This window comes from Scyliorhinus canicula, chromosome 2 (genome assembly GCF_902713615.1).
Source record: "Scyliorhinus canicula chromosome 2, sScyCan1.1, whole genome shotgun sequence".
NCBI lineage: Eukaryota > Metazoa > Chordata > Chondrichthyes > Carcharhiniformes > Scyliorhinidae > Scyliorhinus > Scyliorhinus canicula.
In genome coordinates, this window is record NC_052147.1 from 39,296,082 (window position 1) to 39,316,897 (window position 20,816).

General features: G+C 48.7%; 1 protein-coding gene across 2 annotated transcripts in view; it reads right to left on the reverse strand.

The window, feature by feature from the left end:
* mdga2a (MAM domain containing glycosylphosphatidylinositol anchor 2a) overlaps positions 1 to 20,816 on the reverse strand; it is a 1,064,841-nt gene that overhangs the window by 725,802 nt on the left and 318,223 nt on the right. For both annotated transcript variants that reach the window (XM_038776329.1, XM_038776328.1), the window contains exon 3: positions 15,195 to 15,369. In XM_038776329.1, the coding sequence (XP_038632257.1) occupies positions 15,195 to 15,369 (175 nt within the window). The remainder of the gene's footprint in view (positions 1 to 15,194; positions 15,370 to 20,816) is intronic.

The following is a 20,816-nucleotide window of genomic DNA, read 5'->3' on the forward strand; positions in this document are numbered from 1 at the left end:
TCCCTTGCTGCCACCGAATGAAAGATCCTGCCAGCACCAATGGCCAGAAAGCCCCGCCCATTGTAGAGAGCTGGTGATAAGCAAGACCCTCGTTAAACTCCTTTTCCAATGACACATGGCTCTAACTCCCCATTGGCCACGAGCACTGTTGCTGTTTGTCCCATGGACACATATCTTCTGACTTGTCTATCTCCCCAATATACACAATTGTCTTTCAGTCAACCTAATCAAAATCTACAGAACAAACATGTTGGGGGGAGGGGAGGGGGAATTTTCCATTCCCCCCCGGCGACATGTTTCTTGGTGATGGGAAGCAGCTCGCCATTGGCCGCTGGTGGGACTTTCTGGTCCCACCGCTGTCAATAGGATTTCCAATTGAATCCACCTCCTGCTACCGAGAAACCCGCAGCCGGCAAATCCGGAAGACCCTGTTGGCAAGAACAGCCATTAATGTCCCCCCATAAATCCTGTCCAAATTCTCAACTGAGTTCACTCATTAATCTCATAATGCTGATTAATTCTCTGTTCCCTCTACCTCCCGAAATCTAAACTGGCCATTTCCAATGTACTTCTGAGTTTTCCCATCCACTCTCCTTGGTACAATTCTCAGCGCCATTTTAGATGAGTGGGCAATCAGACTAATTATTTGGAAGTCAGAACATCAGCCTGCCTTTGGCTTCCTTCTTATGGTGATCATTATTGTTTGCATGAAGTTCTCTGGCCGTTCCCCTGATAAGTATATATCTTTGAAATTTCAATATAAGCAAGTCTTGCTCTAGGGAATGATTCAGCGGACATGAAACAGAATCCATTTTCGGGTGCGTTTGGCAGGATGTTTCTCAGCGGCTGCAGCGCCAAGATTGACCATGCGATTCACTTTGCTGGTTTTGTGGGCCGAGGGGAATTTCTCCCCGCTAAGGCCAGGCTTTAGCGATTTCCTGTACTGAGCTTGCTGGCAGGACTGGCTCCTCGCAGATTGGAGCACCATTTAGACCGGATGCCCCTATCTCTGCATCCTCCCTTTTAATTCCCCCCCCCACATTTTCTGGACTCCCCCCTTCACTCCAAAACCTTGTTGTTGCCCCTGGAACCCACCCTTCACCATCCCCCTAATGGGCATGGGTCCACCTGGCCAGGGCCCTGACAATGCCAACCTGGCACCCGGGCAGCATCACTTGGGCACCCTGGAAATGACCAGGTGGTACTGTCAGGGCTCCAGGCTGGCAGCATCAAGGTGCCCGGGTGCCGGGGGGAGTGCCAGCGTAACTCCCTGCCTTAGTTCCCGACCACCCAGGTGGTCTCCAATGGCTTGAGAGACTCCCCAAGTTGCCGTCATGTCTGGTCAAAGTTTTTGAAACCAGTGCTAAACGACATGCGGTCAAGGTTTTGCAGGCATGGCTATTGTGCCAATGGCTCATTTAAATATGCCAGGCATGGTCCAGATTGCACCGGGCAAAGCGAGTCAGGTGCCTTGCGATCGGCCCAACACCTTCTATGGAGCCCGATGTGGGGCTCTCGAGGGATTCACCCGTTGCATTGCACTCTGAGCCGGGCGTAAGGCACTGGCTGAATTGTGCCCCTAATCTTATATTCATCTCTTTATTTCTCCTTTCCATGATTTGATAGTAAATTCATCCACTATTCACAATTTTCTCGGTTCTTTGTCCGGTTACTTTGCAACCCTTAAATTCCATTGATTAAGGCATCATTATTAGTTAAGGTAACCGAGGCTGGTTTAGTCAGTTGGCTGGACAGCTGGTTTGTGATGCAGAGTAGGTGGGTTCAATTCTCGTACCGGCTGAGTTTATACATGAAGGCCTCGCCTTCTCAATCGTGTCCCTCACCTGAGGTGTGGTGACCCTCAGATTAATACACCACCAGTCAGCTCCCCTCCTCAAAGGGGAAAGCAGCCTATGGTCATCTGGGACTATGGTGACTTTACTTGTTAATGTAACAATTGGTCTGTTTTACACTAAGGTCCCCAATCCTTTGATGACCCTACTGCATTGTTATCAACCTGCACTGTCTTCAATTTTGTGGGCAAAACATTTTTAAATCTGAATGTACACGGAAAATGTGTAACTAATAGGATATATACCATGATTTTGCCCACGCCATCAAAGTCTGCGGCAGACATTCTTTTTGTCAGAAATTATTAGCGGGAGTAATGACATTTCTATGTGACTGTCTGTCTGTGTAATACAATTATACACTCCTTTATTTGATTATTTAAGGATTTTGGATCAGGGATAAATACTGGCCAGAACACTGGGGAGAACTCCCCTGTTCCCTTGACGAAATGCCATGGAATCTTGGTTTCACGGCTTACCCAAAAGATGACGCCACCATCCCTCACCCTCTTCCCCTTAACAACACGTTTCACCTAAAGTTAAATGGTCTTAATAGGCAAGTGGCCCCAAATAAAGATTTCTGCTGTAATTAATTTGAATAGTTTTTTGCACATTTGTACATTTCTTGGATGAAATGCTACTATTAACAGCAGCAGCACTAAAGAGTTGCAACAGTATATATTGATCTAGATAACTTATTAACTTATTTCGTTATCATGGGACGGCATGGTAGCACAGTGGTTGGCACTGTTGCTTCACAGCTCCAGAGTCCCAGATTCGATTTCCGGCTTGGGTCACTGTCTGCATGAAGTCTGCACGTTCTCCCTGTGAATGCGTGGGTTTCCTCCGGGTGCTCCGGTTTCCTCTCACAAGTCCCGAAAGACGTGCTGTTGGGTGAATTGGACATTCTGAATTCTCCCTCTGCGTACCCGAACAGGCGCCGGAATGTGGCAACTAGGGGCTTTTCACAGTAACTTCATTGCAGTGTTAATGTAAGCCTACTTGTGATCATAAAGATTATTATTATTATCGATAGGGGCAGTGGATTTGAATTCTAGCTCCCCAATGGAGAACCGGCATGCAAGTAGTTAAAATGCATCAGGTAACTCATCACCTGATGTCTTACCATTGCGGGTTTTGGTGGTAGTTCTGGACAAGCATGTGAGCTGCTGCCCAAACCTGGTCCCTTACCTTGTTCAGAATACATATCGGGTTGTGATTTGACCTAGGTTACAATTTTAACTTTGAACTGAGTGGGAAAGCTTCTTGAGCCAGTGAAGATCTGCCAGAAGTTGATTGAGGTTTGAAGACACAATTCAAGATAATCAAAAGGAGCAGCAGTGCTCCTCTGGGCCCCACAAGAAGTGATTAGGTCTCACCTGCCTCAGACCACCTCTCACTTCCCAGTCCTGAGATGTCCCCACAGCCCCTTGCTACAATCCTCAGAGAGACCGATAACTATTTAGAAGAGACAAATTTTCCAATGACCAACTAAAATAACCCAAGGATAAGATGTCACTTTTTTCTAATTAAGGGACAATTTAGCATGGCCAATCCACCTACCCTGCACATCTTTGGGTTGTGGGGGTCAGACCCACGCAGATACGGGGAGAATGTGCAAACTCCATGTCATGATATGCAAACATGTAGCCAATGAACACTCAGAATAGGACACAACCAATGGGCAATCAGGACACTCAGAGGTGGCATCACCACAAGGGGGCATGGCATAAACACTATAAAAGGGATGAGGCACTCACACCCTGCCTCTTTCCACAGACAGACATCTGGAGAGTTGGACAGGGTTGATCAGCAGCATCACACCCCAGCACGTGGCTTAGAGCAAGCTGGTACAGTTAGACTGAGTTACGACAGTTAGATTATCAGAGAGTCGAACTCATTTGAGAACTGTGTTAATAGTTCAATAAACACGTTGAACTCATTGCAGAGTCTGGAGCATCCTTTAGTTGAGACTGCATCAAGTAGCAGTCTGTGTTATCCGAAGCAGCATAACACAACACTCCACACGGTCAGTGACCCAGGGCCGGGATCGAACCTGTGTCCTCAGTGACGTGAGGAAGAAGTGCTAACCATTGCACCATTGTGCTGCCCGAAGATGTCACATTTTAAGACTTTTACTGTGTCAAACAAACTAAAATCAACATATTAAACAATTAGTTCAGATCAAACATTACTTATCAGGCAACCAATACACCCAACAAAAAGAAAAGATACTTTCAACAAATCAACAATCAACAAACTAATGTACGCAAGATACTTCTCACAATCGCATTTCATTGTGTCCCGCACTTTCAGCAGATGTGTAGCATTACAAGAATAAGTGCCAGATTACTCCCAGCTTTCCCACAGGACCACTTCTCCCTTCCACTCGAGGTCAAAATTTCCAAAGCCCTTCAAAGCCGTTCTTCTCAGCCTGAGTATTGCAGACTCGACTTTCTCCAGCAACGTCCACCGTGGTGACTCCTTTGAGCTTAAATCTTTAAAAGTCGCATTGGCTTTGTCCCTTCTTTTCAAACAGAAAACCAAATCTTTCAAACATTCTGCTTGGCTATAAACACAAAATAATCTTTCTCTGCTCTCCACAGGCAGTATTTCATTTAGCTCTCTCTCCAGATGAGAAACATGGAAACTGCCACTTGATATTTAATTCGACTTTTGTTTAAGCTTCGTCCCCCATGCTGGCCAGATCACATTGGCCTGTCTCTGAATGTTTTTTTTATCATGACCTCACCATCCCCTTATTCAGAACATTCTATTTCCTTTAAGTTAAAGGCTAGATTTTAAAACGTCAATACCTTGTGAAGCCCAGCATTTGTAATGTCCCATTTGCAAGTGCTGGTTCCCGCTTTCTGATTGTCTGGACAGGAAACCCAGCATTCGTGAAACCCACTGGTTAAAATTGTCCTAAACGCATCTGCTGCTGTGGGTCAGACATTAACTGATTGCACTGCTGCCCACTGGGAATGAAAATCAACCTCCATGTCAAAATAATAAATATTCATATGAAAATCTATATACTGCATGATCATAACCTCAAGGTGTTCCAATACATTTCACAAAAGACAAATCACTCTTTAATACAGTTACTAGTGTTATTTAGCACAAATATTAAAATATATTTTAAGACTGGTGAATAAAATACTTTTCAAATTAATCTCCATGTTCCATCTGAGGCTAACCAATACCATCACCATTCAAACTCTGGGACATACTGAATAAATCCAAATAACAAGCATCTGCAGATGAGCTTTTGCTGTCATAGTCCACAGCCAATCATTTCTGAAATTAGCATACAACTATTTGGGGCGGCACGGTGGCATAGTGGTTAGCACTGTTGCTTCTCAGTGCTAGGAAGCTGGGTTCGATTCTGACCCTGGGTAACTGTGTATAGAGTCTGCACGTTTTTCCCGTATATGCGTGGGTTTCCTTCGGGTGCTCCGGCTTCCTCCCACAGTCCAAAGATGTGCGGATTAGGTGGATTGGCCATGCTAAATTGCCTCCTTGTGTCCAAAAGGTTAGTTGAGGATCGGGCAGGGGTGGGCTTAGGAGGGTCACTGCAGACTTGGTGGGCAGAATGGCCTCCTTCTGCACTGTAGAGATTCTATGATTGTTCACTTGACATCAGAAATGTCGACACAACAATTGTTTGAGATAATTATCCAGAAGAAATTGATTTTTTTTAAAAAGGAACTCAAGATGGGTGAATCACTCATCCTGATGATATTTATATCAGGCTGTTGAAAGATGACAAAGAGGAGATGGTGAAAGCTTTGGACACATTGCCACTGGGAGAATTACAAACTCTTTTTACGCCGGTGGGTTTTGGCACCTGCTGGATTCTCCACTCCCACCCGCCACCAAGCCTGCTGCGGGCGGGTTGGGAGAATTGTGCCCTGAGAGCTGTTTCCCCTGACGCGGAATCTAGAGCTGAGAAGAGCAGCAATTTCTTCACTCAGCGGGTTGTAAATCTTTGCAATTTTTTTCCCCCCAGAAGGTTGTGGATGCTCCATCCTTGGTACAATTTTGATCATTCGGGGCCGGGATTCTCCCTTCTGGGAACTAAGTCCCACGCTGGCGGGAGAACCGGCACCAACTACTCCGGCGCCGACAGCCCCCCAAAGTGCAGAATTCTCCGCACTTTCAATGGATATGTGGACGTCGGAGGGGTTGCCGCCGGTCCAGCCGGCGCTGAAGGGACGGCACGAGTTCATGCATGCGCCGAAGAGCCAGCGTGATCTCGCGCATGTGCGGAACCGTCGGCTTGGTTCCGTGCATGCGCAGACCGGCCGGCGTATTTTGGTGCATGCGCGGGAGGTTCTCTTCTCCGCGCCGGCCATGGGGGAGCCCGACAACGGCCGGCGCTGAAGGAAGAAGTGCCCCCACGGAACATGCCCGCCCGCAGATCGGTGGGCCCCAATCGCAGATCAGGCCACCATGGGGGCCCTCCCGGGGTCGAATCCCCCTGCGCCCCCCAGAGGACCACCCCCTGCTGACTTGCCTGCCAGGTCCCGCCAGTACGTGAGTTGAGTGATTCACGCCGGCGGGACTGGCCAAAAACGGATGGCCGCTCGGCCCATCGGGGCCCGGAGAATCGCCGGGGGGGGGGCGCTGCCAACGGCTCCTGACCGGCGTGGCGTGAATCCCACCCCCGCCCGAAAATCGGCGCCGGAGAATACGGCAGTCAGCGTCGGGGTGGCGGGAGGGGGGGTGGGGGGGGGGGTGGGAGGTGTTCGCGCCGCCCCCCGGGGATTCTGAGACCTGGCGGGGAGTCGGAAAATCCCGCCCCTGGGTGTGGGTGGGAAAATGGAGTTGAGGTGAAAGATCAGCCATGATCTTATTGAATGGCAGAACAGGCTTGAGGGGCCAGTTGATCTACTCCTGCTCTTAGCGTTTTGTCCTACGTTCTTTTATTTCAGAATCTATTAAAAAATTATTTGTATACTATAAAATGGCTATGGAAATTAAGTAAATGTCATGGACACGGGTTTTCAAAGAACGTAAGTGACCCACAGGAGACATGTTGGAAAAATTCAGACATACATCATAAGACAGTGGTAGGCAAGCTGGGGCCCGAGGGCCATATGTGGCCAATCAGGGTTCTGAGTGCAGCCCACGAGACATTCTGTTGAGTGTTGCCCAGGCGCAGAGTTGCCACATTCCGCTGGTTTCCATTGACGTACTTTATTTCCTACCGATATGACTGAAGTGCAGAGAAAGGGAACGTGAAATGAGATGCGTGCTAAACACAACATTGACTGTGAGAGCCATACCCTCCCTTTGCGTCCAATCCAAGTGCGAATATTTATTTTGTTTCAGCACTTGAGATTGATGACAGGTCTATCAATACATGAGTGATGAAGTATTTTCTATAACATGTGAAATGTTCTGCATGTATTAAATGTAGTCAGTCTTATTCAAGGATCATATTTAGGGAACGTGTCCAATTTCAATTTTATGGCCCACTGAGATGAAGGAGGGCCACTCATGTGCCCCCTCACTAGCCTGGGTTGACCATCACTTTTGTAAGTGGAAATCTAGCTCATGGATAAAAAGTTGATTTGACAGATCAGAACCAAAGTAAAGTTCAATTTTTGGGTGGGATTCTCCAGTAGCCGATGCCGAAATCGGGTCGTGCGATCGGGCGGAGAATAGCTTCCGATGCCAAAATCGCAGCAGGCGCCAATTTGACGCCAAATTGTGATGCTCCATCACCTCGATAATAGCATCAATGCGATGCATGCCACACGTACCTTAAACGCTGTTTGCATATCGTTAGTGGGCCCAGAAGAAGGCCTCCACGATTCTCTGCCTCCAATTGGCCGGGTTCACAACGACGCAGTCCACGTGTGCTCTCAAAAATCGTGAACCTGGCGTGGTGGCTGCTGAGAGAGAGTGAGAGGACGTACGGACAGTGTCCAGCATCGCCGTACTTTGCCGACAGCCATGCTGCTGGCCGGGGAGGGAGGGGGGGGGCTTCTTCCAGGGCGGGGGGGCGGCCAGGGTAGTGGGGGACGGCCAAGCGGTGGACTGTGGGGTCGGTGTGGACGGGTACGTAACACCGTTACCGCAGCCGACAAGGCATCCATGCAGCGTCGCATGCCGCTGACAGCCCAGTTTAAACCTGGTGCCCTGGATCATATAGGAGAACCCCCCTCCCCCCGGGCACCCTCCCGGGTGCCCTCTGGCCCCAGCCGACCCATCAGCTATATGGGCGCTCCAGCACAACCTGTCTCATCTCTTTGGCTTCGATAGGTGTGTCTGTGGGGGGAGTGTATTTTTATACGCGGCTGCAGCTTGTCAGCCCTGCGAGTGTCCAGTACGGACCCGGCAAATCGCGCACCATTTTCATGGGGTTCAATAGTATTCCACGTGGCACCAGTGCTAACCCCTCACCAGCAGCGGAATCGCCGTAGGTTCAGAGCGGATTTACCTGTCGTACAGGTCCACGGATTCTCCGTAGGCATCAACACTTCATCGCAGAAACGGAGAATCCAGCCCCATGTGTTTTTACTCACATTGGGAATGGTGAAACGATGTAACCCAGGCATCAGGGATGACTCCACCTTTGTTCATTCATCATAAATTGGAGGGTTTTGACTTGAACAAAGGGAGCATAATGTCCCGGTGGATTGGAAACTAGCAAACGTGACGCCACTGTTTAAAAAAGGAGGTAGGCAGAAAGCAGGAAATTATAGGCCAGTGAGCTTAACTTCGGTAGTAGGGAAGATGCTGGAATCTATCATCAAGGAAGAAATTGCGAGGCATCTGGATAGAAATTGTCCCATTGGGCAGACGCAGCATGGGTTCGTAAAGGGCAGGTCATGCCTAACTAATTTAGTGGAATTTTTTGAGGACATTACCAGTGCAGTAGATAACGGGGAGCCGATGGATGTGGTATATCTGGATTTCCAGAAAGCCTTTGACAAGGTGCCCACAAAAGGTTGCTGCATAAGATAAAGATGCATGGCATTAAGGGTAAAGTAGTAGCATGGATAGAGGATTGGTTAATTAATAGAAAGCAAAGAGTTGGGATAAATGGGTGTTTCTCTGGTTGGCAATCAGTAGCTAGTGGTGTCCCTCAGGGATCCGTGTTGGGCCCACAATTGTTCACAATTTACATAGATGATTTGGAGTTGGGGACCAAGGGCAATGTGTCCAAGTTTGCAGATGACACTAAGATGAGTGGTAAAGCGAAAAGTGCAGAGGATACTGGAAGTCTGCAGAGGGATTTGGATAGGTTAAGTGAATGGGCTCGGGTCTGGCAGATGGAATACAATGTTGACAAATGTGAGGTTATCCATTTTGGTAGGAATAACAGCAAATGGGATTATTATTTAAACGATAAAATATTAAAGCATGCTGCTGTTCAGAGCGACTTGGGTGTGCTAGTGCATGAGTCACAGAAGGTTGGTTTACAAGTGCAACAGGTGATTAAGAAGGCAAATGGAATTTTGTCCTTCATTGCTAGAGGGATGGAGTTTAAGACTAGGGAGGTTATGTTGCAATTGTATAAGGTGTTAGTGCGGCCACACCTGGAGTATTGTGTTCAGTTTTGGTCTCCTTACTTGAGAAAGGACATACTGGCGCTGGAGGGTGTGCAGAGGAGATTCACTAGGTTAATCCCAGAGCTGAAGGGGTTGGATTATGAGGAGAGGTTGAGTAGACTGGGACTGTACTCGTTGGAATTTAGAAGGATGAGGGGGGATCTTATAGAAACATTTAAAATTATGAAGGGAATAGATAGGATAGATGCGGGCAGGTTGCTTCCACTGGCGGGTGACAGCAGAACTAGGGGACATAGCCTCAAAATAAGGGGAAGTAGATTTAGGACTGAGTTTAGGAGGAACCTCTTCACCCAAAGGGTTGTGAATCTATGGAATTCCTTGCCCAGTGAAGCAGTTGAGGCTCCTTCATTACATGTTTTTAAGGTAAAGATAGATAGTTTTTTGAAGAATAAAGGGATTAAGGGTTATGGTGTTCGGGCCGGAAAGTGGAGCTGAGTCCACAAAAGATCAGCCATGATCTAATTGAATGGCGGAGCAGGCTCGAGGGGCCAGATGGCCTACTCCTGCTCCTAGTTCTTATGTTCTTATGTTCTTATAATCTCAAAATTTGCTAAAGACACAAAAGTAGACAAACAGCCAAAGACTTCAGGAAAACAGACAAGCTAATGGAATGGTGGCACAGTGGATTAGCACTGCTGTCTCGGGACCCGAGTTCAATTCAAACCTCGGGGGACTGCCTGTGTGGAGTTTGTACGTTCTCCCCGTGCCTGCGTGGGTTTCCTCTCACAGTACAAAGATGTGCAGGTTTGATGGGGTTAAGGGGTTAGAGGGATAGGGCGGGGGAGTGGGCCTAGGTAGGGTGCTCTTTCAAGGATTGGTGCACTCAATGGGGCGTAGGAATTCTATGAATAATGGGGATAAATGTCGGTGGAAAAGCATAGAATGACATTTTGCATTCAATGAAATGAAGCTGAAGAATGTGGATGAATAAAAGAGACGTTATTTTGCATTGTGTAACCAGCAACATAGAATAAAGGAGTGATGAAGTCCTGATATATTTGTACAAAACACTGAGTACTGAAGGCAGCTTTGGCTATTGTTCTGATGACATTAAAATCATACAGGATGGATGAGTCTTGATTCACCTTTACAATGCCAGGGATGAGAAACAATAGTTATGAAAAATTATTCAAGGCATTGAGGCTATTTTCACGGGGGTAAAAAATGTTGGGAACTTAATATTAGCCCAGGTTTTGCAGTGGGAATTATGACAAAACATTCAGCATTTTGTGCCATTACACCACTGAAACTGACGACAGAGAGTCCTTACTGTTGGTGAATAACATCGCACTTTTCTTGATGTTGGACATGATTTAACCAAAAATTTCAAAGTGTCATTTTGGGTGAGTTTGACGGGGATGTTTCTGTAGTTTTTTTGTGTGAGACCCACACTGGTTTTTATCCATCAGACCACCTATTGCCGGTTGTGATGCTGGCGTGGCGGCTGTGGACTCAGTCCGCGGCCGCCCTGGTCTGGGGTGGTGGGATCGGAGGCCGGGGGGGGGGGGGGGGGGGGGGGGCCTTATAGGCGGCCGGATCTTTGATCTGCGGGGTTAGATGCCTGGGCGCGCGGCCGATCAGGGGGTCTCATTTCTTGGTGTGGCTGCGCGGTCCGAGTCTGCCATGGAGCTCGCCGCGGCCGCCGCCGTGCGCATGCACGGACTCCGAAGCGGAAGTGCGGGAGCCGTATCTGCTGCTAAAGTTGTGAGATTTACTCCGGGTCCCTGCTAGCAGGGCATTGAATTAGGTCAACTTTTTATTCGGAATTTTGGGTGTTTTTACACCGCGTGGGGATATAGTTCCATTTTGGGAGAATCGGACAAATTGATAGCCGACGTATTTAAATGAGCCTAATAGTGAGCAACTCGTCCCGTATTTCGCCGTGGCGGGAGGTGGCCCGCCATTGTCCGATGGCAAGGTATTCTGGTTCTGCTGTTGAGAATGGGGTTTCCCGCTCAATGCACACCTCCCCTCCGGGAACCCGGGATGGGGGTGCGCTGTCGGCAGGACCGGAAGATTCCACTGATGTGTTGGGCAGGCTGGGTCTACGTGGACTGCGTTGATGCAGTGTAGCGAGAGACAGACTTCCAACACTTGATGAGATGCAACGCAATTTTATTTAAAATCTAACTATTTTACATGTTCAACTGTAGGTTGACACTATGTTGACTTGACTGGAGGCCTGAGGCTAGCCTGACCAGACTAACTGACTACCACATGGTGTTTTCACTGGCTGCTGCTCACAAGCTCTGACTGTCGCAGAGGCTGGATCCTGAGAGAGCGGGAAAACTGGTGCCCTCTGGCTTTATAGTGGTCGTGTCCTGTCTGATGATTGGCTGCTGTGTTCTGTGTGCTCACTGGTCATCCTGTGTGTCAATCACTGCCTGTCTGCACTCCATCATATACATGGATGGATATTATGACACCCACCAGCGTCAACGGTCGGAAATTTCTAGCCAAGATTTGTACTTTATAATCACAGCTCTGCTGAAGGTACTCCAACCCAGCAATAACACAGCAGGAAGTTTGGAATAACACCACTCTGCAAAGAACAAGGAAAGCTGCTCCTGAAAAGCTAATTTCAGATGAATTGAATATTAAATTTCACCATTTTGTTTTTAAAAATCCAAGCATTTTTGAAACAATACATGAAAGAATGTTTATCTTGATTTTAGCTGTTAACTGAATCCATTAATAGTCAATTTATTTTGCCGTCTGTAAATGTAAGAGAGAGGTGAGTGGTAAAGATGCCGGGGAGTCAATGAAGAAATGAAATGAAAATCGCTTATTGTCACAAGTAGGCTTCAAATCAAGTTACTGTGAAAAGCCCCTAGTCACCTCCGGCGCCTGTTTGGGGAGGCTGGTACGGGAATTGAACCATGCTGCTGGCCTGCCTTGGTCTGCTTTCAAAGCCAGCAATTTAGCCCAGTGTGCTAAACCAGCACAACTCATTAATTAGTAAGCCGAGAGGCTATTAAAACTGTCTTCGTACAAAGAGTTGTTGAAGCATGGAATGAGAAGAGTGTCGCAATGGCACGACTGTAACGTTCTGCTGCCATAGACTTAATGGTCAAAATAACATCCTTTTGTGCTCTAAGCACCTGCTGCTGTTTCAACAATGGCATTAATTTATTTATGTTAAATGTATTCGTAAAATATTCGGGGAAAAAGCAATGCCAGATGGGTACATCAAATACTTATACACTAATGGTGTTTCTTGGTCACATTGCTCGTCATCTCCTAACGCATTGGCTGTCATTCCTTGGGAAATTATTGAATATTGAACCTCGCAGTTCAGGAACAAATATTCACCAATAACATTCCTGGAATGGCAGGATTAACGTATGAGGGGAGTATCAGTACACACTTATGAAGACCTACACCAATTCTCGCACACATGATTCCCGGCCCAAAGGCCTGGAAATCACAAGGACCTGCAGAATATAGGATCCTCTGATCCTGAGGCTAAGTGTTGACGCCGTCGTAAATGCCGTCGCGTTTCTCGATGGCATCAACATGGCCTCAGGATCAGCAACTCTGGCCCCGACAGGGGGCCATCACGACACTGGAGTGACCCACGCCACTCCAGCTGCCGATCCCGGAGTCAACTGGGCGCCGCAGAGTCTGCGCATGCGCAGCGGCTCCTTTCTCCCTGCCGGCCCCAACGCAACATGGTGTAGGGCTACAGGGACTGGCGCGGAGGAAAGGAGGCCCCCAGCCCGAGAGGCCGGCCTGCCAATTGGTGGGCCCCGATTGCGGGCCAGGCCACAGCGGAGACCCCCACCTCCGGGGTCGGACCGCCAACCCCCCCCCCCCAACAGGCCACCCCCGGACCCTTGCCGCCAAGGTCCTGCTGGGTAAGACGAGGATAGAACGCGCAGGCGGGACTCGGGTTTTTTGGTACAACCGCTCGACCCATCCCGGGCAGAGAATTGCTGGAGGGGGCCCTGTAGAGCGTCCCCTGGCCGGCGCCGCGCCGACCACGCTGGGGCCAATGGCGCTGATTCTCCGCTCTGAGAGAATCCCGCCCATGGCCAGTTAATAGGATGCAAATGGGTCTATACAAACATCGAAACTGACGCCAGCAAGGAACCGGAGCATCGAAATGGCTTTGATCCTAATTTCTGCCCAATGCTGCGTTCTCTGCCCCCTGCCGCCTTTATTTTTTTTTACACAGAATTTACAGTGCAGAAGGAGGCCATTCGGCCCATCAGGTCTGCGCCGGCCCTTGGAAAGAGCACCCTATATAAGCCCACACCTTCACCCTATCCCCGTAACCCAGTAACCTCACTTAACCTAAGGGCAATTTAGCAAGTCTAACCTGCCTAACCTGCACATCTTTGGACTGTGGGAGGAAACCCACGCAGACACGTGGGAACATGCAGAATCTGCACAGACAGTGACGCAAGCCAGGAATCGAACCTGGGACCCTGGAGCTGTGAAGAAACTGTGCTAACCACTGTGCTACCACCTCCCCAACCATCCCCCCCCTCCCCTACCACCAGCACCACACCCAACCCCCACCCCCCTCCACCAATCCCTTGCCTCCCAATTGCCACCCCACACCTCCTCGTTGCGCCTGTCTAATTGGCTCAGAAGTGTTCACCCTGCTTGCCTTGAACCCCGGCTTCTACCAATGCTGCTCAGGGTCTGACTGCAGTCCCAGCAGTGGCCACCACTCTTGGTGGCACTGCTGTAGGTGGGGAACTACCAGCCCTCGGATTGACTGGCAACTCTTGCATACGGGAAATCCTCCCTCATGGACGTGAGCCACAGCATTCAGTTGTTTCCAGGGACAGCTGTGGCTCTCTGCTTTAAGTTAAGCCAAATATTTCAGGCGCAGTCTGCACATCAGAATTTACAGTTTTTTTTTATTCATTCAAGGGATGTGGGTGTCGCTGGCCAGGCTAGCATTTATTGTCCACCTCTAATTGCCCATGTGAAGGCTGGTGGTGACCATGGGATGTAGGTACACCCACTGTGCTGTTAGGGAAGGAGTTCCAGGATTTTGACCCAGAGACGGTGATATATTTACAAGTCAGGCTGATGAGTGGCTTGGAGGGGAACTTCCAGGTGATGGTGTTCCCAGGTAACTGACTTTGTCCTTCTGGATGGTAGGGATTATTGATTTGAAAGGTGCTGTTGAGGGTTTTTTTTTGATTTGGGCTTTTAAGTATTTTCAATTTTTCTCACAGGGTGAAAACTCAAATCCACATCCAAATTAGATCAAATAAATTCCCAGTGCATACATATCCCTAATTGTTATATTCCTCTCACAGACAATGAGCTAATTTCAAACCTCTGCCACACATGCTGTTGTGACATTAGCCTCTCTCTCACGTGCAACACATCCCTTTATGATGTGGAGATGCCGGCGTTGGACTGGGGTGAGCACAGTAAGAAGTCTTACAGCTCCAGGTTAAAGTCCAACAGGTTTGTTTCAAACACTAGCTTTCGGAGCACTGCTCCTTCCTCAGGTGAATTAATTAACCTGGTGTTGTAAGTCCTCTTACTGTGCACATCCCTTTATGTCACAGGAGGCTCCCAGTGCAGCAACATGTCTCAAGCAGGAGATAGAAAATCAGTTCAATGAATAATATTGTCAACCCAGTTGTGGTTTTCACTTGCATTTCTTCGGTAAGCAATACAGCCTCTGTCCTTTCACAGATGCAGCTACACATGTGTACAAAGCAGTACTGAATTCGGCTGGATTTGAAACTGTGCATGAGGTGGTGTCAGTGTGCCACAGGTTACTTACAGTATACATCTACTCTGATGGACTTGATTGCAGGGGTGCTCAAGCCATTGTCAGCTTTGCAGTAGTAACGGCCTCCCTGGTGTCGCTGGATTCTTGTGATCCTCAGGGTTTCATTGAAGACACTGTTGTCGTGGAACCTGTCAGAGGCACTTCCTGCTGTTTTGGTCCATCTGATCTGAGCAAGCATCATTAGAGATGATTATTACACACTGTTACTGACGGCGGAAAACACAGAGAAAGAGCCTACCAATTAATCAGATAGCTTTTCGAATTATTTAGCATCTGTCAGACTTGTGATAACTTGAGTCTAAACACTTTATGAAATGTTTTGTCGCAAAGGATAATTAAAAAACTTACTGTACTGACAAAGCCCAGAACCAAAATCCCTGAGGGTGAAATTTTCCAGCCGTTCTTCTAGTGGGGTTTCCAGTCCCACTGACGGCGACAGCCCCCCCCCCCCCACTAAAGTTCTGCTGGATTATTGTATTGTAACTTCATCTACATGTGGAAAATGTGGGTAAAGGTCAAACCCTTTCCATGATATTGTGAATGGGATACTGGCACGCCTTTCACATGATACCATCAACAAGATGCACACCACTAGCACAGCTGGGCTTTTTTTAGATTTTGGTGCACTGTAAACCACAGTAAAGAGCAGCGTTAAAGAAATGTTAAACTTTTAGACCCTGAACTGAACATTCATTGCATTTACTGGCGAGGACTTTTTGCTCCCGGTGGGTGTGTTTGGTAGAACGAGCGTATAATATCATGGCGGCATAAATGCAGGAATAAATGCATAAATCGTCCTCTCACCCTGCGAATGACGGGCCGCATTTTCCACCGTCCAACTTCGGGAATGTCATTATAATAAACCTGTATCTCATTTTAGTGCCCACACTCCAGAAACATTCCCCCACATCAAATTTAAATCCCACGCCGCATGCTTTCAAAATGGCCCGATTCACAATTGTCATTGAAAGGCGTGCATCTGGTAGCCTGAACTTAGAGAGGATCCCAATGCAAAGAAGCGGCTCAGTGGATGGGAGGCCTCAGAGGCAAGTCTCCACAATGGCTTCTTCAAGGATGGCTTGTGGTGTCGGTGCCAGGGCAGCAGTTTGGAGGAGGGTGAGGGCAGGCATTGGGTATCCAAGTGGCAAAGCATTTCAAGATCAAGTATTTTTCTACAGCTGAGACAGTTCGATATCAGCTCCATTGCCATGCTTGGAGTCTGGCTTCTGAACCAATTATGCCCACTCAAGAGTATCAATATTGCTCCCGCAGTATTAACCCCTTGCATGCAGATTTCAAAATCAATCAAGTGTTACGGGGCTGTAGAACCATTGGGCGACTGGACAAGTTTGAGAATCCTTTGGTGACAGGTGGGCATGGATCCCTCATTAGGGATGGTGCTTGGTATACCCAACATTCTAATTATATAAGCATGGAACATTAACCCTCATGGTCCAAGCAAGCTGCTCAGCCTGGGATTGCAGGTTAGACTAATCTCTGCACTTGTGCTGACAGCACAGGCACAGGATGCAGAACTGCCACCACTCTGCCATGTGTTGTGGGGTGGATGTGGGTGGACTTTTGGTCAAACATCAAGCCCAAAGATTGGGCATCCATTTGGTGGCCAGGACTTTGTGGGAGCTTTCTATAGCTTAAAAAGTGCTAGCTCCGTGCAGGAGTGCCCTTCAAATATAGCACCAGGATTACTGACGGCCTCAGGTCTTGGCGGGATGGGCAAATCAAAGGTTTCCCCACCAGAGATCTGCCGTAAAACCCATGCCTGCTCATCTTTCGCAGCTAATGCTGCACAACATTGCGGAAAAACAACAATGTCGCTTTCTGCAACTGGCATTGGACGTTGCTGATGTCTGGGATGGTTCCGTCCAATATCTTTCAGTATTTTGAATGAGCATCTTATCACATATAGATATATGGCGAAACATTTGCTTCAGGGCCAGTAAACGGAGTTTGGGACTGTTTCCACATCTTAAAACTACTCCCAATGGGGAACAATAACTGACTTACTATTTTCACAGAGGTGTCCCCTTATTGGGCATTGAGACAGTTCAGTCTGCTCCCGGTCTGCCTCCAAGTAACTGAACTGCCCCCCCATCGCAGTGGACAACTCTAGGCAGACTTGAATATCCCAGCCAGCCTCCTGTCAATGTACTTAACAAAGGTCTTAATGAGCCTGATTGGCACCCACCTCATGGAGCTGACGGACCCCAAACCCCGTGACCAAAACAGCTGGCACCAGGAAATGGGTCCGGAAACTGGCACGTCAGCTCGTGCCAATACTATTGGGCCCATCAGCCTCTGTTTCCGACCTCAGCAAGGCCCAGAAATTCTACTCATGAATTCCCATCAACATCATCAATGCGAATACACACACTGATCTTTTGGTTACAAATTCCTTCTATATTCCTTCCATTTAGAGTGTAACCCAGCAAAGTGCATCTGGGATCTCTGCTCCAAGCCAAGAATGATAAATTTACTTTAAACATTTCCTGAGCGGGAAAGTGTATTGAAATAACAGCAGGGTTTTACTCCAGTTTAAGATTACATCAACACACTTAAGTCCTGCGGATCTGTAAGTGATTTTCACCACGGTGTATTTGGATGGGTGAAATCCACTTTACTTAAAATACTAATAAGTGCAGAACTATAGGGGGGAGGTGGGACAGGTTGGGGGGGGGGGGTTAATTGGTTCTAATTCTTGATACTTGCATTTCAATTTCCCATTTCATCTCTCTTTGTATCAGACTGCTGCAGTTGTAACACATACTCGGAGCCTGCTTCAGAGGAGCCAATCTAATTTTGTTTAACAGTTCTGCATTAAAGTTGATCATTTTAAAAAAACCCAGAAAGCTGAGAGGAAGGGCACACAATGTATCTCATTCAGCCATAGTTCATCGAATTTACAGTGCAGAAGGAGCAGCGCCGGCCCTAGGTTTGCTGGCGCCCCGGGCAAGCTGAACTTCAGCGCCCTTGGGGGGGCGGGGCCGAGAGGGGGGGGGGCCGAGAGGGGGGGCGGGGCCGAGAGGGGGGGGGCCGAGAGGGGGGGGGCGGGGCCGAGAGGGGGGGGCGAGAGGGGGGCGGGGCCGAGGGGGGGGCGAGAGGGGGGCGGGGCCGAGAGGGGGGGGGGGCCGAGATGGGGGGGGCGAGATGGGGGGGGGGTGCCGAGATGGGGGGGGGGCGGGGCCGAGGGGGGGGGGCGAGGCCGAGAAGGGGGGGGGGTGAGATCCGGGGGGGGGGGGGGGCGGGGACCCGGGGGAGGGAGACCTAGGGGCGGGGACCCGGGGGGGGCGGGGCGGGGACCCGAGGGGGGGCGGACCGGGGGAGCGGACCAAGCGGGGGCGGACCGGGGGAGCGGACCGAGCGGGGGGCGGACCGAGGGGGGGCGGACCGAGCGGGGGGCGCCCTGGGGGTGGGCGGCCACCGCGCATGCGCTGGTTGGCACCGGCCCAACTGCGCATGCGCGGGACCCGAGTCTTTGGCGCCCCCTAGCACATGGCGCCCCGGGCGACTGCCCGTGTTGCCGGTGCCTTGAGCCGGCCCTGAGAAGGAGGCCTCTAGGCCCATCGAGTCAACACCAGCCCTTACAAAGAGCACCCTACTCAAGCCCACTTATTTACCCTATCCCCATAACCCCCACTTAACCTTTTTGGACACTATGGGCAATTTAGCATGGCCAATCCACCTAACCTGCACATCTTTGGACTGTGGGAGGAAACCGGAGCACCCGGAGGAAACCCACGCAGGCACGGGGAGAATGTGCAGACTCTGCACAGTGACCCAGCCAGGAATCGAATCTGGGACCCTGGAGCTGTGAAGCAACTGTGCTAACCACTATGCTACCATGCTGCCCGAAGGGCACACTGAATCCTGAGGACTTGGTGTGGAACAATATTTGACCATCCATGTATCTCTGGTTTAAATTGGGTTATCACGCAGAGACATTTGAGAGTTTTGGGGTGAAGTGAACTCCTGCCAGTTGGGCAATAGCACAGGGAGATGTGACTCAGAGCAGTTGATATTTTTCCACCTATCTGATTAGTAATACTGTAAGTTTTAAAACAATTGTATGGAATGCATGCATCCAAGGCCAATATGATTTTAATTTGCAGTAAAGAGCAGAGTGAGAAACAGTTGTGATAACTTCATTAAATGCAAATACATTTATTCAAACCTAAGTCATTGCTGCGATTTCAACTAAAGGGCCACCATCTTCAAAAATTGGCAAATGTTTATCAAATATAGACTCGGAATTTGCAGGTATTCTTAGTGAACCTTCAGTGTTCACTGCTATTACCCTTCTAAAACTGACTGCAACTTCAGGATTTAGCACAAGCGCAGATCGATGCATAAATCCTAAAGTTGATGTTTGTCAGTCACTGCTGCGTCACAGGCTGCAGAGTGGAGCTCTCGCCTTACCTCCCCAAGATGACAATCAATCAGCAAAACCAACTGGTTTGATGGGGATGTCCCCTTTAATGTGTAAATATCACTTGCAGAAACCCCCGTCACCCACTACAATCTCCTGGAACCATTTCATCGACATTGCTGTAAACTTAAAGGAAGCCTGACAAAAAAAATCATTTGAATCAAATGGGGCAGGACTAAAACAGAGTGCTCATATGCTCTTAAATTTCACAAGAACCACCTGGCTAACACTATCAGCTTCCAGACACTTCACTACTCTCTGACTACAAAATAAAGTACGATTCCGTGGGGCCTGTCGTGAAGGATGCCAATTTGGGCCCTTGAGGTTTTTGCCTCACAAACTCATTAACAAGAGAATATAACTCTTCTCTTCTATGGGCAGCACGGTAGCAGAAGTGGTTAGCACTGTGGCTTCACAGCACCAGGGTCCCAGATTCGATTCCCCGCTGGGTCACTGTCTGTGCGGAGTCTGCATGTTCTCCCCGTGTCTGCGTAGGTTTCCTCCAGGTGCTCCGGTTTCCCCCCACAGTCCAAAGATGTGCAGGTTAGGTGGATTGGCCATGCTAAATTGCCCTTAGTGACCAAAAAGGTGAGGAGGGGTTATTGGGTTATGGGGATAGGGTGGGAGTGAGGGCTTAAATGGATCAGTGCAGGCTCGATGGGCCGAATGGCCTCCTTCTGCACTGCATGTTCTATGTTCTATGCTAACACTGAAAGGCTTTCCTTGATAGATGAAACGGATCGTGAATGTATTTGGTACGTAGTTATGTGGTGAGAAATGCTTTTGTTTGCTTTGACCATGTGGTCTCCAGGTGCTGAACATTTGCAGCTTGCTGCGTGAGGCAAGTGAATTTGAGGCTGGGTGTACCAAAATCAGGAATAATATTCCAAATAGAAAACACACGCAATAACAAAGGACCGGATGCTTCTGGGCACATCATTCGCTTCAACAACAACATAAAAATCAGACATTTTCTGAACAGTGATTTTGGCCAAATTTTATGAAGAGGTAGGCTGGCGGCGTTATATCAGCTGCAAAATCAGTTTGGAATTAGACTGAATATCTTTTGCGGATGAAATTGTCAAATTCTGAAAATTTGAAATGAGACAGGTCAGTACATTTAGGAAGCCAGCCACGTTCCTGTAGACATTCAACGTCCCTGAAAAAAC